Raw genomic sequence first — 25,228 nt, 5'->3', positions numbered from 1 at the left:
AAACCTTAAACATAAGCTGAAACCTTTTTCTCCTCCCCCTGGGCTTTCTTGCTTTGTGTTATTTTGGGTGGTCCTACTAAGTGGTACTGTACGGCAGTTATTTTTAGCTTGTTTAGCTGGAGCACACGATTTTAACACCATACTTTCCCCCAAATAGTCACCAGCACAGCACCTGACCCTGATACCAAATCCGAAGCATATTACTATCAGAAAAGGCACAAACAGACTAATCCTACAGGAAGCTGTTAATCTTAATGTAATAGAACTATACAGAAGTCCAATAAAATTCCTTAAGCATTAGGATGCATCTGATAAAATGACTTTCTTATCCTGGAATTATTAGTCTTTAAGGTGGCATTGGAATCCTTGGGACTCCTGATTGTTGTCAGATTCAAGACAGGCTCTTCTATTAAACTTGCACATCGGTCAATGTCATTTGGTTGGTCCTAATAACAGGTATTATGTGAATTGTCCTCTAATTACTAGGCAAAAGAAATTGGAATTCAAAATTGATAGAAATTGGAATTCAAAATTGATAAGAAACCTATTCCAATACTTTTGTAGCAATGCTCGCAACGTTGAGGCTTCTCCATGCATTACATTCCAGTACAGGATTCTCCTTGGAGCCACCGTACCAAAAGACTGGGTTAAATATAGGAGCATGGCAGGTAATCACTGATATCGACAAATTTGTCATACGAGTTGAGGCAGACAATTCTGGAACTGCCAGCAGTGCTGCAGTCAACAACTAGAAAAGACCTTAGTAAAGAAACTGAAAAGGTGGTTGTGTGTGTTCTTTAAAATTTTAATGGTGAGAGATATTTACTCAAAAGCCCCCCCCCCCAACTGAAGGCCATGAATTCTTCCCTCCCCCTTTTCATCTTAGAGAACAGTGGTCCAAGGAAAATCTACTCTGCAATCCCTAACAATTTTTCAACACTCACCCTAGATCTACTGAAGTTAGAATTTAAATCACAGGTAACACCTATCATATTAAAACCCTACCCCATCAATGGGAAGCTGACACTTCCATTCTAATGTGCGTGGCTGGATGATCTGGTAACAGCAATAGGACACAGGGGTATAGAGAAGTAATCGTTTTTTATTCTGATTCTTTCAACTCTGCTCTGGCCAGCATGAGACAAAACCAGCTTTTAGTCAAAGAGACCAAATCCCATGTCTTCATCAGACTCTTCAGATTCTTCCTTTGCTTCCTCCTTGGCTGGAGCTGCGGCAGCAGGAGCAGCAGCCTCAGCTGCCACGGGGGCAGCAGCCACAAAAGCTGAAGGATCAGCCAAGAAAGCTTTCACCTGTTTAAGAGATGAAAAGCACCAATTAGTTACACACAAAGAGAAAGTGGATCCACTTAGTATTCTCGAAAGGTTCCATCAACTATGACATTTATGCACCCTTGTTAGAGAGCCACTGGCTTTCTCAGGATCCAGATGGAAATGATTAAAGGCAAATAAAACAACAGGTAAGAGGACTCTGGACAATGAAAAGGCAGAACAGACTAGAAACAACATCTGGTTCTTGGAAGGCTCACACGCTCAGGGCTATGCATATGCCGCAATTTCACAAAGATAGTAAAAAGCTACTGGACATGATAATGGACACAGAAGTCGAGCTACTTCAAAAATATGATTTCACATCTTTTTTTTTTTTGCCCCTACTCCTGGTTGCAGAGATGAACTTGAAAGATGTGGGCAGCGCCTGGAGCTGCCTAAGAAGCAAGAAGTCACTGAACATGTTTTCTAGTAGTTAAGGACAAAGGGTTCAATACCCTGTGTTTAAAGCACTGCCCCACGCATGACCCGACAAAAGCACAAGATTGCAAATCGTGATGCAAGCTTGCTTCTCTATACTCAATTATGCACTGCAAAGTTTAGCTTCTCCATTGCAGACATTTGGACTACTTTGACAATTTGATTTGTAAGTGCAGGATGATGGAAAGATTCAGTGACACGCTTACCCTCCCCATTACATAGGACTCCAAAGGCCATTCCCCACATAGCTCTAATCATACCGCAATTTAAAGTTCATCAGCTCCACCACCCCTAAGCTTAACTAATCAGCTAGGAGCTGTGGCTAGTGCCACTGGAGCCACTTTGTTACTTCTATTCAGGCTTTTTACCTTTTCAGCCAATGGGAAACTATAGTCAGTTTCCACAGCCACAGCCAGGACTCGTTTGTACCCATTGATGATGGAGTGAGGCACAGAAGCAACAGTCGGGTAGCCGATTTGCAGGCAAACACTGGCAACATTACGGACACCCTGAAAGAGGCAAAAAGTGTTGAGGGCTCAGGGCCAGTTTTCAGTTCTACAATGGTAATTGCAACAGGGTGGACCACAACTCACAACACAGACCTTCAAAATGTAAGCGAAAGCAGGTAAATTTACAAAAATGCTAGCAGTTATACAACCTCTCTACAGTCAGCTGCTGTCATTTGACCAGCTAACTTTAACTAGGGACCACAAAAAGGGAAAGGTAAATACCCTGACCTGGATAGCCCAATCTAGTCAGCTCTTGGAAGCCAAGCAAGGCTGGCGCTGGTTAGTAATCGGATAGAAGACCATCAAAGAAGTCCAGGATTACTATCCAGAGACAGACAATGGCAAAACACCTCTGAATGTATCTTGCCTTGAAAATCCCATCAGGGTCACCATAACTCAGCTGCCACTTTCCACCATCAAATATATGCAACCCCTCTATTAGGCAGGACTTCAAATTTTGCATAATTGCTTCTAAAACCCTTGGTTACAAATGAAGTTGACTCACACTGAATCAGATCATTGTGCCAACTAGCATGGAAACTCCTCAAGGCCTCAGAAAGAGGTCTTTCCTGGGTTCTCAGATCCTTCCAAACCCGAGACCTCATACAAGCAAAGCACATTTTCTACCACCGAGTCCACAAACCACACAAGTTTAAGCATGCACACTTACATATGCGTGCAAGAGAAGCTATCTCTTACCTCCAGGAAGCGCTTGTGCAGGGCTTCCTCAGTGATGTCCAGAACTTCAGGGTTGTAAATGCTGCCATTGTCGAACACCTGCTGGATGATGAGCCCAAAGGAGAAGGGCGAGATGTTCAACATGTTCAGCAGTGTGGCTTCGCTGGCACCCACTTTGTCTCCAGTCTTAATCAGCTGCACATCACTCTAAAAAATAACAGACAGAATACATGAGCAAGCTAAGTTATAAAGAGTCACAGCACCAGCATACATGTTAAAAGAATTTGGGCAAGTAGGTTATACAAAGAACGGCTCACATTTTTATGTCCGCATGCCGCCAAAATGGTTACCAACTGACACATCTGCCAAAAGGTGCTGCTGTCCTAAGATGCTAGCTCCCAAGGCAGCTCCTCTATGGGATAGGAAATGTTCTCTCCCACCGCCATGGTACAGCTCAAGCCACCTGAACTAATTAGAAACTAATAATCCATGGACCTCCCCCACAATAAAGCAAGAACCAACCAGCAGATGAACTGAATTCAGCACCAACTAAGACTGAATGAGGTCCAACATGTTCAGAAAGTTGATGCCAAGTAGAGAGGCGGTATCACCCTGGGCCTTACCAGGATTTCAATGGTGCCTCTGGAGATCTTGGTGGTGATGCCCAAAGCTTGGAAAAAAGAGGTTTTCTCAGGGCCCAATCCTGTGTTCTGAGCTGGCACGGTGACATCACAAGGAGCAATGGCACCAGCACGAGCAGCAGCGGGCACCTAAAGAACAAAACAACAACAGAACCATTGATATTTGTGGCCCTGCAAGTTCCATCCACCTTTCGATTTAAAATCAGTGAGCAAACCAGGGCACTGCCGCAATGGCTTAAGTTACAGGATCTGTCCATCACAGAGGTTTGACTCCAGAGACACTCCAGCCCTCACAGGATGAACTCTCACGCTGTTTCCTTACAACACATTATTAATACTTCTCAATGTACAAAGTACTTTGCAGGCCAATGCTATTTAATGATGTTTATGGCAGAGAAGCAACAAGGAGGACTGCCTGCACCCATGGCACTGTACCTGGGGCTCACAAAAACACTGTACACGCTTTGCAAATTTCTCCTTTACCTTATTGGCCAACAGCATGTCCCTGATTTCTGTCAGATCCTCTTTGGTGAACACAAAGCCCACGTTGCCACGGATATGAGGCAGAAGCCTGAAAGGAGCAGGGCACATTTAGTTTCATTTTTATATTTATTTTTCAGCTTCCTTTTAAAAAAAAAAACACAGGGAAGATAGCATTTGCATAGCAAACATACACATTGTCCCACTTACAACAGCCTTTTAAGGTAAACCATTATTACTCCCATACAACGGAACTGAGATTCAAACTGGGGACCCAGCTGCCTCATTACACCAGCTAATAGAATGGTTTGGTATAAAGTCTACTGGGGTAAGGCACCTGTTCATCTCTCCCTCTTCTGGCCAGCTAACATACTCTATTCAACATCAAAGATGCTCTCAGTGCCAAAGGGACCAACACTGCTCACTTTTCCAGGGCAGGATTGTTTTCCAGATGTCCTCGGATAGCCTTGCGCATCATGGTGTTCTTCCCCATCAGCACAACAGCCTTCCCACGCAAAGACATGCGGATTTGCTGCATTTGTTTGGAGCCAACATTGTCTGCTCCCACGATGAAACATTTTGGATAATCATCCAAGAGTTGCTACAGAAGGAAAACAAGCCACGAACAATTTCAGATTTGAGACCAGCATTCTGTAGTCTACTTTCTCTCCGGGAGTTTATTTTTTTAAAAAAAGTGTGCATGACTACACCTTCTTGCAGGAGCAATTAAAACTTACTCCGACACTAAACAACTGCAAGCTTTTTAAAAAAGATGTTACTCTTTCATTCACTTCTCTCTCCAACCCCGCCCTGTGTTCAACAGCAGGTGATTAAAAAGCAACACATCCAGAACCAGCTTCTGAAGCATTCAAATACGTTTCTGAAACTGAGAGCTCAAAGCCAGAAGTTGGCACTTATTCTGCAGCAATATGAAAATGCAACAAATAAGTCAAACAAGCTAATATTTAATTTCACATTCATTTATCCTGAACAGAAAATTACATACTTGTCTGTATATTGTAATAGCAACTCTGAGTTCAAAACCAGAAATACTGTTGAATACAAGACTACAATATTAATTTGTCAATATTATTTGGTTAATATTTTGTATTATCTAACGAAATTCAACACCATCTGAAGAATTGCTATATTCAATAATTAAGTAGCTCAGAGCTGCCTACTGCTGAAGGTAATGGCCTTCCATTACTAACACTGTCTGGCCTGGTGACAGAAATTCACTCTGCACAGACTCAAGAAACCACCATCCACAGTACAATACAAGCTGTCTAAAGTCATTTGCTAAGGGAATTCTGTATATACTGTTCTATACTATAAAATGGTTCAGAAAAATACTTGTGTGAAGGAATAGGGCCTGGGTCTATAGTCCGTATACAATTTCCACTGCCTGTCCCTGTAAAAAGCACCCCACTAAGTGATTTTTGCACCCTCTAACATGTCATTTTTATACTCCTGCTTTGCTTCAGTTCTCTTCAGCTTTCTGGTTTAAAGTCCTAACCCTACTGCACTGTTTATTCGACGTCCCATCATGCCTTGAATCTCATTAAGAGATTTGAATCTCATTAAGAAAAACAGATTATAAGTAACATGAATAAATAAATATTTGGGGAAACTCAAGGTTGTCAGCCCCAAGGTGGAGGCGAGAAATCTCCCGGAATTGCACACGATCTCCAGACGACAGAGATCAGTTCCCCTGGGGAAAATGGCTTCTTTGGAGGATGGACTGTAGGGCAAACCCCAAACCCTTCCCCCTGCATGCTCCACCTCCCAAATCTCCAGGAATCTCCCAACCTGGAGTTGGCAGCCTTAGAAAAACCCCATTGTGAACACCCTCCTGCCTGACTTTCTAGCTACAGAAAGGCGGTTTGCGCCTGCTCAGAAGAACCCCCTCCCATGCAACTCACGATGATCTTAAGGAAGTAGTTGGACTTCCACGTGGCTCGGTCTTCCCTGGGCATCGCGGTGACCCAAGGATCGCGCAGCGGCGGCGGTTTAAAGACTTGGGATGTTACCTGCGAAAGGGAGAGGGGAACGCGTCAGCAATATTGACCCGAGCGGAAGCGACGGCCTCACCGCCACCCGCCCGGCCTAACCCAGCCTCGCCTAGGCCGCAACTCGAGGGCCCGCCAGGCTCTCCGCGCTCACCTCAATCACGAGGCCTCCGTGGAATGAAAGGACGCGGCCCGCCGCCTCCCTCGCTTATATAGTCCGGCACCCCGCGACCAATCAGCACCAAGCACTGGCTTCTTCCCTTCTGGCCTTTGATTGGACGAGCTGCAGATGACGAAGAAGATGATAGGCAGAAAAGATCACGCTGTTCGTAGCTGGTTGGCGTCAGAAACTGTCCTTCTAAATTAATCTCCACCTTTTAAAGAACCAGCAAAAAAGGCAACCTAAAGTGCGATCCTAAAAGAATTTTCTCCAGTCGAAGCCCAGTTGCTCCGCTAGCCTTTTAGAGCGCTCTCTCCCTACCGACGGGCGCACGCACATGCACGTGCAGTAGGTTTATTAAATGGTTTAAGAGACTACGTACAGTCTTATGCAGCTTCTTGGGAGTAAGCTCAGTCGATTTAGTGAGATTTGCTTCTGAGTAAACAAGGATTGCCAACTCCAGGTTGGGAAGTCCAAAGTGGAGCCTGGGGGAAGGGGAGTGTTTTGAGGACGACCGCATTTTCTCCTAGATTCTATGGTACAACATAGAATCTGCTCTCCAAAGCAGCCGTTTTCTCCAGGGGAACTGATGTCTATTTATCTAGTCTAGGGATCAGTTTTAATTGAACTTCAGTTTTAACTGAACTTCATTAACACAAGTGACTCGTCAAATAAACGTTGAAGCACCCCGGTATCGTACACCCGCATGAACAGCAGACTGCCAAGCTTTATTTGACAAGATACTTTAACATGTGAGACACACACACACACACACCCATCTAGCACCATACAGGGATACCGAATGGGATGCATGATTTGGGTTGTCTCAAAGTTGACTTGGGGGTGCAAAACCCTAGTTCCTTATTCATGGGCATAAAGGCAGTAAACTGTCTATGGCGCAGTTGGGAATATCTTGGTTAATAATTAGGCTTTCCAACTCCAGGCTTGGGAACTTCCTAGAGATTTGGGGTTGGAGCCTGTGGAGGGTGGTAGTTATGAAGGGGAGGGACCTCCTTGGGATATAATGGCAGAGTCCACCCTCCAAAGAAGCCCTTTTCTCCCAAGGGAACTGATCTCTGGAGTCTGGAGATCTGTTGCAATTTTGGCAGATCTTCAGGCCCCCCATGGAGGTTGGCAATTAACAAGAACCCTGTTATAAGTATGTCAGATTTGGAATGGTCAAAACAAACCAGTAATGTCTTTATTCAGAGATATATTGAAAAGGAAAAGATTGAGTCTCAGTGAGAAAGATGGGCTATGTTAAGTGAAATAAAAGTGAGTGACATGCATAAAAATGAAGCCTTGGGCAAAAGATGAGAGGCTCTCTCTGCCAAAGAGCATCCCACTCTTTGTGGTAATAGCAGGAGTGTAGATACCTTAAGGAGAGCCATCACAGCACCGAGACAGCTTACTAGGCAGAAAGCACCCTCTGTTTTGCTGCCCATTCAAATGCATAGCTCTCGTGCTCCTCATACACAGTGTAAACAACAAAATATTTTTAGATATATTTGTATTATAAATAGGGCCAGCTGCAACTCCATTCTCTTCCTCCAGTTAGAACTACACCTTGGATCCTCACAAATACATTTCTCATCTCCCATAATTTGCAGCTGTGCAAGAAGGAACAAAAATACAATTTCCTCACATTCCTTTTAACCCTGGCCATGCTGGTGAACCTCTGAAGAATGTAAGAGTCTTTGCTGTGTTCCTTCCCAGTAATAGAAGGCAGGTCCTACAAGCCTCTGCTGCAGAGACTCTGAGCCAGCTGGGGAGAGAGATACTTGGAGAAAGCAGGCCAGGGTGATGAGCTTTGTGCTTTGCTTTCTCTACTACAGCTGCAAAGCATTTCTCCCCATAGGAAATGAGAGACCAAATCAGCATCGTGGGAATAGGGATCCCTGACTTTGCTAGTCTAGTTCCAATCCTGCATATGAACACTGACCTCTAGCATATAGTGAAACCTTTAAAGGCCAGCAAAGCTTCGATTTGAATTTTGAACATGAATCCAAAAGTAGCACAATTCTCTCGCCAAGACATACCAAGCAGATTTATTTGATGTTAAATATTGCAAGGTAAGAAGTGGTCCATAAGTTCCAAAAATATTTTGTTCTCACTGGTCAGGGTATGTACAGGGTGACACTGTGATTAGGTTTCCAGCAGATCAACTAAATCCAGCCCATTACCTAGAGAGGATAATCAAAACACACACAAACGGAAGCCATAATCAAGAACACTGAAATTTATGGCAAATTTTTATTAGCATCATCACAGGAATTTTAAAAGGAAAAAAAAGCAAAATTAGAAGTTTACAAAGTGGAAGGTGGAGGAGGGGGGGAAATCTGTCAACCCAGAGGAAAACATCCCCCACTTATCCTTCCCAGAATCATTGTAGCTTTGAGACCCATTTCAGTCTGATATATTACAAGAGTTAAATAGAGATCAAAGGCCTAAAGAGGCAAAAGTTTCTGAAAGGCAGAGAAAACAATGGCACATCCTCCTCTAGCAGGCTGCCACTCCATGAGGCTCCAATACTATAGATAAAATGTCCCAGACTTCCAAAAGTTGCAAATTCACACAAACCTATACAGCCTGAACTAACCAACGTCTGCAAACAATGCAGACTCACTCATCAGGATGAAGGCAGACCTAAGTATCTTGAGTGGTGAGCCCGTGGTGGATCTGCCTTCGCCCCTTTTTAGGATCACAGGCATAAAAACTTCCAAAGCGAACTTAGCATAAGAGAAATCCGTTTTTCCAGTTTACAAGGAAAACTTGCTGTACATGGTGTTGATTGGCTGTTCCTTGTGACATTCACAAAGCCACTCTCCCTATTCCCCAGAGCAATGCATCAAGTTTTTTTTTAAAGAAAGGCGCCAAATAAGCAGGATCAATAGGCCAAATATTTAGGAAAGGCCAAAAAATCTTGACAGAAGGATGTAGGAAGAAAGGGAATCTGCACTGGCACCTAATCAAAATTTTGTCAGAAGAGTAACAGGGAGAGCAGAGCTTACCCTACAGCAGAAAAACAGCTCCTGGCAGAAGACGGGATGGATCCTACCTCTACCCTATCACTCCACTGACCAAAGTTTATTAAAATCTCTTTACATCACCTCTCCATTTGGTCTAAGCTTGAAACCCCCCTCCAATCTATGAAGACTTCCTCCAAATTAAGTGACTCTTGCAGTGGAGGAAGTGCCAATTCAAGTGGAAGAAGGCTTTTTGTGCTAGAGGAGGGCTGCCTGGAGGACGGCTGGATCCACCCAGATATGTCTGTCTTCGTCCTTCATTCCAAACTGCATCTAACCAACCCAGCGAATTGCTCTCCAAACCACTCAGTGTCTATTTTTGTGTTGCTTCATTTCCCATCCCTGCAGAAATGCAGCTGGGTATAGAAAACTTACACAAGCTGGCTAAAAAGTAGCCATATACCACATTAAGTGATTCTGGCTAGTAGCACCTTACCGACCAACAAGATGTTCAGGGCCTCTAAGGTGCTGCTACTGGACTCAAACCCTGCTGTTCTACTGCAGATCAACACAGCGACCTACCTGAAACTCTCTGTGGTTGCTGTAGCTAGAAGCTCATTTTTCTCCATTTGGTTCTCAGTTCACAAGACTTAAGCCTGCCTAATTGTGCCTCATAATCTGAGGTGAATGGAGCTCACTTAATTTAGATACCTGTCCTTTGAGACAGAGAGCCCAGAGATAGTAACATGAGAAGCCAACTAGCAGTAGAAGGTGGTGGGAAGTTCCAGCAACACAAGAAGAGGGTACTTGTGCCACTCCTGGACTAGTATAGGACCTCCAGGACTCTATATAGCATAAATCCAAGGTCAGTCCTCCTGTCACCCCCTACCTTACTACTTGCTTCTTTGCATGCTCAGTAGAAACAAAAGTACGCCAAGGCACCACTGTGCATGCATGTCTACATAGTTCAATGAACACTCAAGTTGCAGTCTCTTATACTTTGGACATGAGATATGGCATGCTTGCCACACACAAAAAGGCTAGCCACCACCCAGGGTAGCATTATATGGCATGTTGATATCCAGGGCCTTATATTAGCAGCTGATAGAGACGATGAAACTCAACCCCAGATGAGTTAGCTCTTTCTCCCTACTGATGTAAATTAAGACTCGCCTAAAATTCCAGAACTCTAAGCTTTGAGAGAAAGGCAAGTAATTCCAAATACAGCAGTTTACAGGTTATTCAAAAAAAATCATTTCCAGTTGAGCTCTCATCAATGGACAGGCTACTTAATAAGCAAAAACAAAATATCATCCCAACCCATTTCGCACATCACACACACACAGTTTGCACATTCCCTTCAACCCACCCCACCCATCCCCCCCTTTTTAAAAAAGACGATAGTTATGTTAATAGTTGTGTTTAACAAAAGCACTGAAGCTCTAAGATGCAGGAACCAACACCCCTGGGGCCCTGCCCAGAATAATCAGATATGAAAGTCATCAGTTGAAAATCATTTTTTAAAAAAACTAAATTTCCGTATAAGATATTTAAAAGTCATTCTGTTATGAATTCAATACTCAGTGTAGAAATCAACATTCCCCCACCCAGACCCAGCCCCCCAGCCCCAAACACACAGTATTCGGTTTGATAGCAAAAGTCACGTCTCTCTCTCTCACACACACACACACACACAAACCACCATGGAGAGGGAGAACTGAAGGATTCATTAAACTAGTAAGTCAACAGATGAAAGAATTATTGCTCAGAAGACTGCCTCCATAAGGCATGTTAAACAAGAGCAAGAGAGAGGATTGTTTAATAAAAATACAGAAAGGATAAAAACTAATGCTGATATATAGCTTCTCTTGCCTTCTGGAGGAAACCAGCAAATGGGTTGCATCCTGGCATGAAAACTTTGCTTTCTAGGAGGGCTGGGATGACCTGCTTATCTGGATTTTCTCACACAAATAATCGTATTACTCTGTTATGTCCAACCAAAGCGCCTCGAATTGGAGAATGTCTGGGAGCGGATGATAGCCATAGTGGAAAATTCAGCATCCCAGAAAAGATGTCCCCCTTTCAGTGAGAGAGATACTTCATCCTGTGCATAAATATGATGGCAGAATACTTGGCATCCATCTTGACACTTCAGCCTTGGTTTCCCGCAGTATTAAAGGAACGGAGGCTGGAAAGAAGGTCTAAGGGATTCCATCACAAAGAACTTTGCACAGATCAGCACCTACAAATATGGCCGTCATCACACATCACTAGAAAGTGGGATATCTGCTCTCCTGATCCTCCCGTGTGTTTTTGGAAGAGGAGAATTCACATCTCTTGTCCCCAAGCGGAATACACTTTGAGTGGTTGTCTGAATCCTTTTTGTCAAACCACAAAGCAAGCAGCTCAAGATTGTCTTTCAGAACCTGAATGAACCCACTCAGTTTGGCTCAGCTAAGTTAATAATAACAACATTCGATTTATATACCACCCTTCAGGACAACTGAACACCCAGTCTGAGTGGTTTTCAAAGTATGTTATCATTATCCCCACAGCAATCATCCTATGAAGTAGGTGGGGCTGAGAGAGCTCTGAAGAGCTGTGTCTGACCCAAGGTCACCCAGCTGCCTTCAAGTGGAGGAGTGGGAAATCAAACCCAGTTCTCCAGATTAAAGTCCCAGCACTCTTAACCACTACACCAAACTGGCTCACTCACCAAACTGGCTCTCCTGTTAAGCAGCAGCCTCAGCGTTTTCCCTGCTAAAATACAACTTTGAACTGAATGGACCGTTGTGCACCTCTCTTTGGGTTCCTCATCCTTCCAGAACAGCAGGTAAGCATTCCATCCCATTCCATCCCACCCCATCCCACCATTCACACACACACACACACACACACACACACACACGCCACATACACACACAGTTTTTCTTTTCTCCTCTTCCAGCCCACCAAGACCACTGATTGCTGTATTGTGGCCAAGTCCAAAGAGGTGGAGGGGGTCTTCTTGGCAAGAAAGCAAAAACATGCCAGCTGACATCAGCCTTTAGCAGAAGAGTTTCAGGAAGCAATTCTGACAGTAGGGCTTGTCATTCTGCTCCTTGAAGGTTCCTTTGTTGAGCTGCTTGAGGCAAAAGGCACAGACAAAGTGTTCAGGATGAAATTTCTTGCCCATCGCTGTAATGCAGCGCCCAGTGATTGGCTTCTGGCAGCCAGAGCACAGCGAGCCACGGCGCTCGTGGTAATGCACCTCACAGTAAGGCTGCCCATCGTGTTCAAAGAAGCTGCCATTGACAAAGGGAGTAAAACATTCCTATTGGGGAGGAGAAGCAAACGATAATCAGTAATTTTTTTTTTTAAAAGCAACACTAATAGCAAAAAGAGGCTTCATTCTAGGGAACGTCACAAGCAGGGGTTTTTTTCAGCTGGAATGTGGTGGAACGGGGTTCCGGAACCTCTTGGAAATGGTCACATGGCTGGTGGCCCCGCCCCCTGATCTCCAGACAGAGGGGAGTTTAGATTGCCCTCCACACCGCTGGAGTGGCGCGGAGGGCAATCTCAACTCCCCTCTGTCTGGAGATCAGGGGGCGGGGCCACCAGCCATGTGACCATTTTCTCTGAGGGCAATCCACTAAGTTCCACCACCTCTTTTCCTAGAAAAAAAGCCCTGGTCACAAGAAATTCTTTCCCCACCCCATAAAAACAGACAGGAGATGACGGTTCATTTTGAACACCTGTTTGAGAGGCAGAAGGGAGGATACCTGGATGACATCCTTTGCTGCTTTCCCACTCCATTTTTTTTAAAAAGTCAATCGACACTGTCAGAGACAACAGCACAGACTATTTGATTTGATTTCATGTGCTCTGCTTGCATACATCAGAGGTGGTTCCCCGCTCCTTACCCAGCAACTGTTTCTGCTGGTAGCAAAACCAACACACACACACAGAAGCTAGTATTTGCACAAGGATTGGCATGCTATGTCAAGCTTACGCATTCAACACTTTCAAGGTGACAAAAATGTTTCCTAAAAACTTCCTACTGCAGGTGGAAGACTGCATGTTCCAATGCTTCCCATGGTGTGGTGGTGCGGGGGGAATTCAACACAGAAAAAGACCATTTCTCAGAGAAACGTGTGTCCTGGTTGGGAGCACTGCTGCTTAGGTTTTCTCAGTAGATCTGCAGTCCTGGTCGATGTTTAAGTGGTGAGGTTGTACTGTCAAAACTGATGTGCGCATGTCCTGATACTCCTGTGTGTTGCGGGTGTAGGGGTATGTCTTCCCATGAATCCTCCCAAATATTCCAGAACTCTCAGATAAAAAGAGAGCGTTCTCATTCCTCTGTATGGATTTATTTACTTTATTTCTGGCCCACTTTTATCACTAAGCCTCAAAGCGGGTTACGGAATAAAGGCAAGGCACTCCTACAGCCTAAGATATCCGACAAGCAATGCAATATTCCACATAGAATTAAAGTGGACAACAAACTGCCTAAGGCAAAGTATACTATAAGCAATGTAATACGTGGAATTACAAAGGCAGGAGCCAATAAGTAGAATAATCATTGCAGTAGACCACAGTCCTGTTCCATTATAGGGGCGTCCTCTACTGTTCCAATCCCTTCATAAAAATTCCCTTCTGAACATTAGTGTTTTGCACATTCTATAGAATGATAGAAGTAATTTTAAAGAAAACAAAGGCAATGGTTTGCGGATGAGTGTTTCCTCAGACAAGTTAAATTCCCCCCAAATCTGGGTTACTTAAGAAGTTAATCAAATTTCTCCTACACAGACAATTGTATATTTGGGGGTGCACCCCTCCTTCTGCCCCACCTTCTCCTCTGTAACGATACTAGTAGCAGCCTTGGGAATAGACAATTCCAGAGGAAGGAAAAGAAGTGGAAAATCTGAGGTGCTCTTACCCGGCAGACAAAACACTCAGGGTGCCAAAGGGTATTCAAGGCAGAGATGTAATTTTCCAGGATGGCCCGTGCACAACCTCCACACTTTGGGGCAAACATGTCGAAGTAATCCTTGCGACAATAGGCTTTACCATCCTTCTCATGAAAGCCTGCCATGACAGAAAGAAAAGAAACAAAAAGGGTCAGCCCCAGCTTGACCCTTGCACCTTAACCTATTATTTTGCAAATTTAGAAACTGCTTCTCTGACAGTCAAAGAAGCATACAGAAAACACACCAAATTAAAATTTAAAAACATGAACAAGTACATCCCTAAATTACTGTTGTAACCAATAGAGAAAATAAGAATGTAATCATTTAGTACCAAAATGCTAAGGTGACCTATCCTGGGGGAAAGAACTCTATGGGCACAGTTCTGGATTTGATCTAAGCTCATACAGCTCTAATGCCCTAGAAGGGTGGGAACTGGTGCAAACCCTCTCAAAAAATCTTCACAACTAGAGAGGATCACAAGGGAGAAAACGCTCCTTGGAGGTTCTCCCCCTGAAGGTACACACTGCATTATTCCAGAAAATAGCTGGGGTAGGCCGTAGCACTTCCACTGACATGAGGTAGAGTTAAGACCATTATCCTTTTGGGGGAGGCTCAAAGAATGCATTCCATATCGCACTCAGTCTTTAGCCAATAGTCATATTTAGAGAAGAAATGCTGGCTAGTGATTCCTGAAGAGGCTTTTTTTATTTTGTCCCATTTGGATTGTTTAAAGCAGGCCAGGTATGGACACCCCCTATTTCTGCTATTTTGTATGTGGAATACTTTTAATACAGACAAGGGTGAACTGAACCATTGGCTTTACATGCCACATTGTTGTGAGGAAGGCTAAAAATTGGATTTTCAATTTCTGGCATCATAACAACCCATTTAATGTATATTTCAAACATAGATAGTTCCATTCTTAGAAATATCAAGCACACAAAGGAAGCTGCTCTGTACCTAGTGATAGCATTGGCCCACCAAGCTCAGTACTATCTACTTTGACTGACAGCTGCTCTCTAAGGTCTAAGTTGGAGACAGGCCTTTGCTAGCATCTACTACCTAAGAACCTTCAGCTAGAGATGCCAGCGAGTAAACCTGGAACCTTTCACATAAAAAGTTGGTGTTTCAAGGCAGAGCCATGGCTCCTTCAAAGCATTTCTGAAGCAAGAGACAGTTTTGGCAAAAAGGCTTAGGTAAGCAGTCAGACCTTCTGCTCCAGTTGATTGATTGCCCTGCTTTGCAGCAGAGGGATTGCATCAGGTGACCTTTTTATTGTATGACCAACTATGTGTAAGAGATGGTGGGCAGCGTTAGCCATCACTCTGCAACAGCATAACCACTTTCACTACAGGAAGAGGACTACGAAGTTGCAGATTTCTGCAGTTTGCAAAATTGTGTGTGGGATGCAGAAGTTGAATTTCACGGATGCTACTGCAACCAAGCTGATCTCTCTGTGACCCAGTTTTAACACAGCACACTGTTTTCAGCACAACTGAAAACAGGACGAAACAATCATATGCAATCTGAATGCCGTAAAATGATTTGTTCTACGTACAAATTGAATTTGGGGACTGAACATTTGTGATGACACAAAGAATAGGTGCGGCACAGTGGCTAGGCAAGACTGCACTATGAATTAGAAAATCTCCTGCTCAGATCTCAAGCTCTGCCACTGAACTTACAAGGTGGACTGAGGCAAGTCACTCTCTAAATCAGCATCCCATCTGCACTAGGGGCATAATGATGCTTGTAATACATATAAGCATCATTATGATATAAAAATTACAAAATTTATTGGTATATGTATGTGAAGTTCTTTGAACCCGATAGCATTATGTAACCACTAAATGTGGTTTTATGGCCACTCAAATGGGTCACAACATAAAGTGATGGTTTGCATTGTGAAAAGGTGATCACAGTTCCACCAATCACTAAATCTTGGTATTCTCTTGTTCCACCTGAAATGCCATACTTGGAGGCGGGATTGCTCGTATTTAACGGTGAGCTAGTACTCAAGTGTAGAGCTTGCGATCTGGGAATCACCCTCAGCAACCATACCTTCAGGGCCGAAGAATGCTCCACACTGGGCACAGAAGAAGTGCTCTGGGTGCCATGTCCGATCCAGCGCAGTCACTACTTTCTAATGGGAAGAAGCCATAAGTGTGTGGTAAGGCATGCGGTTACAATCAAAATGGTGTAGCAGTCAGGGCAGTGATCTAGGACCTTAGAGACCCAGGTTCAAATCCTGTCCATGAAGCTGGATGACTTTGTGCCAGTCACTTAGTCTAAACAACCCCGTAAAGGAAGTATGAGGATAAAATGGAGGAAGGGAGAACGAGACGGGGAGAATGGAGGAATACATTTCAACTAAGGTAATGGAATCCTGTATAAGCCTGGCCTAATGACATTCTAGAATCTTCCAGCCCTCAGAATCTTTGGAAGAAGCTTTACAAAAGGGCACTTCCACTGCCTATGCAAATACTCGAGGCTGCTTTATACTGAATCAGACCAATGGTGCATTAAGGTCAGCATTGTCCACTCAGATTGACAGCAATTCTCCAGGGTCTCAGGCAGAGGCCTTTCCCCATCACCTACTTCCTGGTCCTTTTAACTGGAGATGCTGGGGATTGAACACTGAACATAAGAACATAAGCAAAGCCATGTTGGATCAGGCCAGTGGCCCATCCAGTCCAACATTCTGTCACACACAGTGGCTAGAAATCCAGTGCCATCTAAAGGACTGTCAGTGAGGCCAGGACACCAGAAGCCCTCCCACTGCCTTCCTTCCAGCATCAAGACAACAGAGCACCACCTCCCCACAAAGAGAATACCATCTATCTCCTGTGGCTAATAGCCACTGATGGACCTCTGCTCCATATATTTGTCCAGTCCCCTCTTGAAGCTGGCAATGCTTGTAGCTGCCACCACCTCCTGTGGCAACGAATTCCATGTGTTTATCACCCTTTGTGTAAGGTAGTATTTTCTTCTATCTGTTCTAACCCGACTGCTCAATAATTTCATAGAGTGCCCACGAGTTCTTGTATTGTGAGTTCTTGTATGGTCCTTCGTATGCCCACGAGTTCTTGTATGGTCCTTCCGCATGCACACAAAGCAGGTGCTGCCACTGAGCATGGCCCCTCTTCCTACTGGAAGTCTCAACGCAGATCAGTGAACTCTTCAGTGCAAAAACTGCATTCGCTTATTACATTTTGGTCCCGCCCATCCTCCAAGGAGCTCAGGGCATATGTTATTCTTCTCTCCTCCATTTTATCCTTAACTGGTAAACTAGGGGTGAGAGGTGGCAACTGGCTTAAGGTCGCCCGGCACTCTAACCACTACACCACAATGGCTTCAGTACTTTACAGCAAAAAAAGGGGCAGAAGGACAAACAACATTGAGATATGTTAAGAAATGAATTGCCCTGTGGTCCTATGACCTCACAAGCACCACAGCCTAAAAATATATAAAATGGGGAAAGTAGTAGGCAGAGACATCACAGGTTGTGAAGGATAAAAGAGCACCCAAACAGAGAACCGAAGATAAACAGAATACTAAAATGTGTCTTTCATGAAGCATTTCATGAGGCATTTTCAGTGCGTCTTTTATGAGGCATTTGAAGCCCACAAAGCTGCCCACAAGGTTGAACTCAAGAGCTGATAGGTTATTATAAAAAAAAAAATGAGTGTGTGATCTTGGCTGAACACGTTGAAGGCTTTAGCTTGACATTTTCAGCACGGAGCCAAAGGAACTATGAAGCTACCACGGGGTAATAATCCTAAGAAATAAATAAATCCAGAATTTCCCCACCTGCTTCCCTTTCAGGGATGAGGCCATGTCTCAGGGGCAGAGCATTTACTTTGCCTGCAGAAAGTCCCAGGTTCAATGTCCAGCATCCCCAGTTAAACATTTCATAGATGATATGAACAACCTCTACCTGAGCCCCGGGAGAACTGCGGCTAACCAGAAGACATAATACTAGGTAACCTAGTCTTCCCTGATTCTTAGGTTCACTCAGCATGTTAAAACTAATTTTAGGTTTTTTGTTGTTCCATGTAAAGTCATTAAAAGACTGCATCACCTCCTTGTGAGGAGTTTGCTTGACTATTAAGCAACAGATGTTATGCAATATTCAGGATGCTGTTGGTCCTAAATTAAGGGATGCCAGTTGAACTAGCAAAAATATACAAATAAAAACAGTAAGTTTTCGCTTTCTGAGCACAGTGACTGAGAATTTTTAATTAGGGGGCAAGATGTGGGGTCTGAAAGAAAGTTAAGCTCCTATTTCTGTCTGGTCTATTCGGTTTAACTGTATCAATCCATGCTGTAGCTTATTCTAGTAATGTGCTATTGAAAATATATGGATGTGACTATTGCCTCTCTAGTATACAATATGGAAGATTCCATTGACACTGGGGCACACGTTAGAGAAGAGTTGCTCAAATTATCATGAGGATCTGGCTAACTTCTTGATCAGCTGCTTCCAGGTCATCACCAGCTACACACTTGTGGTTTATCCAGCAGATATATGTAAGTTATTGCAGCGATGCTTACCAACAGAAAACTGATGTCATTTGATGCCTGAGAGCATGAGCTACAAGGTTCAAGACTTACTTCAGCTATGAGCTCACAGGGTGCCTCAGGAAAGGACCTGCTCTCGGCCTCTGTTTTCATTTGGAACAGGAGAATAGTGCTGCAGGTCTTCCGTGCAAGATGGTTGTAAAGATTATCTAAATCTCTCAAGATCAGAATATCCATCTCCCTCTTTTTTGGAAGTGAGGCAAGTGAGAAGAAGAAACAGGGCCTTTTTAGTGGTGGTCCCCCAACTCTGGAATGTCCTTCCTCCAGAAATAAACCTGGTGTTTTTCTGAAGTCAGGAGAAGACCTTTTTGTTCACTCATGATTTGTGTAATATGTGGTTCTTGCTGCTTAAAACTGCTGTGTTTATATATTACTCTTTTAGTATATTTTTGTACTGTCATTTATGTATTTATGTACAAAGCTCTACTGCTTTGTATATGATGATTTTGAACTGCGAGTCAACTTCATAATATTTTAACTTTTATTATGTTGTTAAAGGATGGGATATAATTGCTTAAATACTGAGATTTTGCATATAAAATGCCTTCGGCACTATGAAAAAATGCTATAATAAAGATCAGAGATTATTACTATTTGTAAGGCAATGCTGCCTTATCTATTTCATATACACACAGAGTCTGAAACCAGGGTATCTAAGAGACCACCTTCTCCTGCACAGTCCTTCCCATCAGTCAAGACCTTCCAGTCCTGTTCTGTGTCTCTGCACGTTAGGAGGCCCTCTGCGTGGTGGATTCTCCATTGTGGCATTGTCTCCTGCCCGGCACCATGTACCACCAGTTCCATCTACCTGAACCTTTAATGTTTATTCACTTGAACTGCTTCATATGGGGGCTGCTGTTTTACTTGCTTTAGATATATAATTTTATGGCTGTCTGATTTGTCAGCGCAAGCCTTTACAACCATGAGAACCAGTTTGTTTTAACTGCTGTTAAATCAATCCATTATTAAAAGTTATCTGCTGGTTTACTCTGCTAATCTGTGCACTGTTTTCATAGACACCTTGAAAGCCATGGGTTGGATACCATGTGTCTGTTCAGCTAATAGTGGCGTTTTCCCCTCATGCCAAGGAGCCTTCCCCTCTTATGTGAGGCTCACCTCTTGCAAAATAAACAGAAGTCCAGAAGCACATCAACTAACCCCTCTGCAACTGCTTCTAGAACTAGAGGAAGACTCCTTGCTCTGGGGGAAAGTGTCACCATTAGCAGATGGATCCATGTGAACCGACCCCAAGGGCACGGTTTTAAAACAAAACAGTTGCAGTATCACTAAACATGTTGGTCAGAACTAGATTTCCAGCAACCACTAAATAAGCAAAGAAGAAAGCATGACTGAGCAGGTGGTCCATTAGCCCAACTAATGAGAAACAAGAGCCAGCAGGGTATAGTGGTTGAAGTGTCAGGATCTGGAAGAACCAGGCTCAACCCCCCCCCCCCCATTCAGCTGTGGAAAACTGCTGGATGACCTTGGTTTACTCACTCTCTCACAGCTTAACTGACTTTACAGAGTGGTCATGGAGTGGCAAAAATGGAAGGGGGATGAATGACATGGCAAGCCAACGTTGGGTCCCCATTGAACAGAAACACTGGGTATAAATAAATATACATGTAAATCCAAATACATTCAGAGCACTACACACAAATCAGGGACTCACATCCAAGATGGGTCCATTGCAGTAGTAGCAGCGCGGAGAGAAGAGGTTATGATAGTCCTTCTCGCAGTAGGGCTGGCCGTCGCGCTCAAAGAAGTTCCGTGACCCTATCTCTTCCTGGCAATGGGTGCAGACAAAGTGTTCTGGGTGCCACGTCTTCCCCATCGCTGTAACAACCTGAGGGGATGAAGGGAGAGGAGAAAAGAGAAGAGAGACTTGGCTTTAGCAGATGCTCTACGTCTCAAGTGTGGGCATCTCACATGACAATGCAGCAGGCAGACATCGGCGCAGATCAGAGAGAGAGAGAGAAACTTCTACTAACTCGGGTGGATCCCTGGACTGGGGTAGCATGAAAACTGAATTACCTATCATCTCAGGAGAGGGCAGTCCCTCATGGGCAGGGCAGAGGTCACTGGAGGAGCTTACAGAGTACCTGGCCAGTGGATAAATAGAGTACTTCAGTTTCTTCGGCATCGCCAGTCCATTCATCCATATGATTTTAAATGCCCTCCCAGGTGTAGCTCAAGATTCTCCCAAGGGGGATTAGTTCCCCCAGACTCACCTGCCCAGCAATTGGCTTCTTGCATGCTCCGCAGACACCTTTGGCAACGGTCGCTACACCAAGTTTGTTCAAGTCAGATTGGAGGCTTCCAAGCATGCTGTCCAACTGGCTGCCAGGTTTTGGAGGAGTAGAGGATGGGTAGCTATTCCCGCCTTTCCCTTGGGACATGAACTGCAAGACAGAGTGAAACCAGAGACTGTAAGATGAGCATTCTACTCACAAGCCCTTCTCCCCAAATAAGATCACGATGCCTTTTTGCAGTCTTCTGCAAGTGGATAATGAAGAGGATGATGCAAGCACAAAATGCAGCAAAGAATCAAAAAACCAAGGCCAGAAGCAGAGATTTTAAGAACTCTGCCAGAACAAGCATCCCAAACCAAGGAAGTCAATGGTTTCAGCGTCTCCAAGGGCAACTATGAACAAGCAAAAAGACTGATGGAAGACTGATGGGAAAGGAAAGGTTATGTGAGCTAATTGCATGGCTTTAAAAGTTTCCCAGGAGGATAGGTAAAGATAGTTTCTGATGTAAAATTGCCTTGTAATTAAACAGTGCCAAACATCTGCAAGAAAGCCACACAATATATTTATATACTACCTCTTTTTTTCATTGTAGAATTCAGGGCAATGTACAACAAATTAAGACCTGTTCAGTATTAGCAAAGTTGCTGCATCATGTGCCCTCTGAGTATATCCTGGGACAGTGAGTATTACATCTCCAACGTCAATCACAATTTCAACTGTGATTCAGCTTTAAGTATATGAAGATTTAGTATACTTTTAAATACTGTTTTTTTGGGACAAGAAAATATGCCTCATCTTCTGCCAGGTGTGCCAATGAAGACTGGGAGCAGGCCACCCATCCCATAAGACCTAACTCACACACGTACAGACGTGTACGGACACATACTCACATAGCTATGAAATTCTATAGAAAAAGCATAAACACATCAGCAGATCTTGAGCAGTCATTTCGCCCTTCAGGGCTCATGGAAACGAAATGCCTAATTTGTCTTCTCCTCCTAGAAAAGGTTGTTCATGCTCAGAATATAACAGTACTGAAAGTCTGCTCTTAGAAAACTTCCGGCATGGAGCACTGTGGCCACAGGAGGAGTGCTATGGAGTAAATGATGCATAAGAGTAGTTCACAAGCCGAGAGGCTGGGAGGAATTGCCCAGGGTGGGGGGAGAAACAATTGGGAAGTTCCCCATCCTCAACCCAAATCTCCCCCTCCAAATACTATAAAAAAGAGTCCAGTAGCATCTTTAAGACTAACCCACTTTATTGTAGCATAAGTGTTCAAGAACCACAGCTCTCTTTGTCAGATGCGTGCATCTGACAAAGAGAGCTGTGGTTAGTCAGAGTATGCATCTGACAAAGAGAGCTGTGGTTCTCAAAAGCTTATGCTACAATAAAGTGGGTTAGTCTTAAAGGTGCCACTAGACTCTTTACTATTTTGTTACTACAGACTAACACAGTTAACTCCTCTGTATCTATAAGCTCTTAGGAACTTGAGCAAGCCCATTTCCCTATATCCCTCAAGTGTGTCCCTCCCATTTTCTCCTTTCACTAACTGTCTACTACTCTCAATGGTCTGTGCCTTCTACAGCATATTCAATCCTCAACAGATTATTTTCTTCTTTTTCCTTTGTTTAATGAAAACATTTTTTTCATATCTGGGAAGTCTCCTGAGTATATAGACACTCCTACATCATCTGTGGATGACCTGGCTTTGCTTCTTTTGTGACTGGCACAAGCCACATAATTTACTGTTAAATACTGTGAAAATAATCATAATGACTGGTAAAAATGTGCCTGCTGTGTGCTAAAAAAAAAAATACACACGTGAACACACCTAAAAATCAGTGCTATCTCCAAATGCTGGTTCTGAAAAGGAGCAACCCCCATAAATTCTGTTCTTGCTAGTTACGCGTGGTGGTGGCAGTGTTGCCAAGGACTAGACAGGGGACTTTTTTATTTACAGGATTTATACCCCATCAGATCAGAATGGCATGGAAGCTCTGCTCTTAGCTGCTAGACATCTTGTTCACAGACACACACACAAAATCGGCTTCTGAGATTTCCTCTGGTACCAACCACACACCTTCCACTATGTAGTGGAGCTGGTGTGATACAGTGATTAAGAGAATAAGCAAAAGATCAAGGAATTCCCTTGGGCAAATCTGCCACAAGCTCCTTAGTTTGGCCTTAGGCATGCTCCTGCTGCCTGTTTCTGCTAACAGCCTTCTCCAAGTGTCATCAAATAAATCCCACCCACCCATGGCCATACAAACTAAAAACTCAATGGTTAGAAATGGACCTGCACACTAGGAGTTCCAAAAGACTGAGGATAAGCTATCAGAGCAGGGCCAAACCAAGGTGTCTGGTCCAAAGATGCAAAATCGGAATGGCTCTATTGCCTCCTTCTGTTAACTAACATGGGACACACCAGCAAACTCTCCTGCACAACCTTTCTAGAAATTACACAATACAAACATATGCTGCTTAGTACCAATGCTTTAGGCATCAGAGGTGTTGCCATGAGATTTGTCCATACAATGTAGGCAAAAGTTGGAAAGATAGCCCACTGTTTCTCTTCCTGAAAAGCCAAATGACTAGAGAGAAGGTGCAGATTAACCAGGGGTGGGGGAGGGGACACCTCACATTCAAAAAGCAGCATTACACATAGAAGGAATGGATAGATCAATGACCAAACTGCAAGGAGGCCCGGCGTGGCAGCATGGCCCTCCCAAGGCCCTAAAGCGGGGTTCTGCCAAATCAGTTTTCTAGAGCCCGTTGTATTTTTCCACACAATGGGATCTGTTGTTAGTTGTACAATACTGCAAAAAAATTGCAAAACTGAAAGCTCATTGCATGTGCGGGAATAATTGGAGAGAGGTTTATGGACCACAGAGATAATGGGTTAATCAACTGATCTACTACACCTTTAGTATGGGAACAAAAGCCCTGATCTGAATGGCCCAGGTTAGCCTGATCGCATCAGATCTAGGGAGACCAGGAGGTTTGGCTTGAATTATTACTTGGATGAGAGACCACAAAGTAAGTCCAGGGTCATTACACAGAGGCAAGCAATGGCAAACCGCCTCTGAATATCTCTTGCCATGAAAACACTATGGACCCCATAAATCGGCTACGACTTGACAGCACTTCCACTACGATGGGAACCAAAGCTGGGCTAACTCACTGCATAGATGGGCTCTTTTTCTGCTGATATTGACCTTCTAATCAAACGCCATCCCCTTCATAGTCTCCTTGTAGGAAGGGGCTATGGCATTGTGGCTGAGTGTACATACTTCGCATGCAGAAAGCTCCATAGTTATTCCCAGCATCTGCAGTTTAAAGGTTCTCAAGTAGCTGGAAAGACATTTCTCTGTCTGAGATCCTGAGGATCCACTATCAGAGTAGACAATGGCCAAAATGGACTAATGGTCTTACCTGGTATCATGTAGTTCCATAGAAACATAGGGCTGGAAGGGTTCCAAGGGCCATCTAGTCCACCCCCTTGCACAATGCAGGAAATTCACAGCTACCTCCTCCCTCACCCTCTCCTGTGACTCCTGCTCTATGCCCAGAGGAAGGCAAAAAACCTCCAGGGTCCCTGGTCAATCTGGCCTGCAGGAAAATTCCTTCCTGACCCCAAAGTAGCAATCAGCATTACCCTGGGCATGTAAGAAGGCCACGAAAGCCTAGCACCAGCTCATCACCCTCCCTCTCCCCATATGCCTACACTCACATCTGATGGAGGCTTGTGCATGCAACAGCTCACACAATAAAACCTGCTGTTCTATAGGGAGTCACAGGTCTTTCAGCATAACATCTATTAGTTACGGACATGACGGACCTTTTGCAGACAGGATTTATATATTAATAGGCATAGCAACCCTGCAAATAAGTTGGTCAAAGTTACTAGTCCGCATTTTAAAATGGTCTGCCTGACCTCATGTGCTTATGCTAATTACCTGTGATGTGAAAGAAGCTTGGATTTTGTACAGTTGTCCCAAATGGCCACTTGGAACAATCTTTATTCACCAAATGACCAAGCAAGCAACACTTTACAAGGATGTGGTTGACAAGCATCCCCTCCCCGTTTTTTTTTCAGGCCGTCACTACTCTGCCAAAATGAGCCACAAAAGCAACGATCCCAGTGACAAACAAACATCCAAGCCGAGAGTATCAAAGTAAAGTAAACAAAAAGTCCCAACACATTCCCAGCCCATACGCTCTTCATTAGAGATATTAT

At 44.0% G+C, this 25,228-nt stretch overlaps 2 protein-coding genes across 2 annotated transcripts in view; both read right to left on the bottom strand.

Annotated features, from left to right (window-relative positions):
- Nucleotides 1-1,082: 1,082 nt before the first annotated feature.
- Nucleotides 1,083-6,322, bottom strand: RPLP0 (ribosomal protein lateral stalk subunit P0). Its single transcript, XM_054996697.1, has 8 exons — nucleotides 6,238-6,322; nucleotides 5,997-6,104; nucleotides 4,500-4,675; nucleotides 4,078-4,165; nucleotides 3,577-3,723; nucleotides 2,975-3,160; nucleotides 2,135-2,275; nucleotides 1,083-1,310 (listed from the first exon to the last, which is right to left on the bottom strand). The coding sequence occupies exons 2-8, from the start codon at nucleotides 6,048-6,050 to the stop codon at nucleotides 1,155-1,157; spliced, it is 948 nt and encodes a 315-aa protein (XP_054852672.1). The 5' UTR covers nucleotides 6,051-6,104; nucleotides 6,238-6,322; the 3' UTR covers nucleotides 1,083-1,154.
- Nucleotides 6,323-8,477: 2,155 nt separating this feature from the next.
- Nucleotides 8,478-25,228, bottom strand: part of PXN (paxillin) — a 72,797-nt gene continuing 56,046 nt past the window's right edge. The window contains exons 7-11 of the mRNA XM_054996107.1: nucleotides 20,971-21,141; nucleotides 20,412-20,585; nucleotides 16,220-16,301; nucleotides 14,128-14,276; nucleotides 8,478-12,522 (exon numbers count right to left, since the gene is read on the bottom strand). Of these exons, the coding sequence (XP_054852082.1) occupies nucleotides 12,256-12,522; nucleotides 14,128-14,276; nucleotides 16,220-16,301; nucleotides 20,412-20,585; nucleotides 20,971-21,141 (843 nt within the window). The 3' untranslated portion in view covers nucleotides 8,478-12,255. The remainder of the gene's footprint in view (nucleotides 12,523-14,127; nucleotides 14,277-16,219; nucleotides 16,302-20,411; nucleotides 20,586-20,970; nucleotides 21,142-25,228) is intronic.

The sequence above is a fragment of the Eublepharis macularius genome, chromosome 13, assembly GCF_028583425.1.
Source record: "Eublepharis macularius isolate TG4126 chromosome 13, MPM_Emac_v1.0, whole genome shotgun sequence".
NCBI classification, from domain to species: Eukaryota; Metazoa; Chordata; class Lepidosauria; order Squamata; family Eublepharidae; genus Eublepharis; species Eublepharis macularius.
The sequence above is the reverse complement of the archived record's forward strand: the minus strand, read 5'-3'. Positions and strand labels throughout refer to the sequence as shown.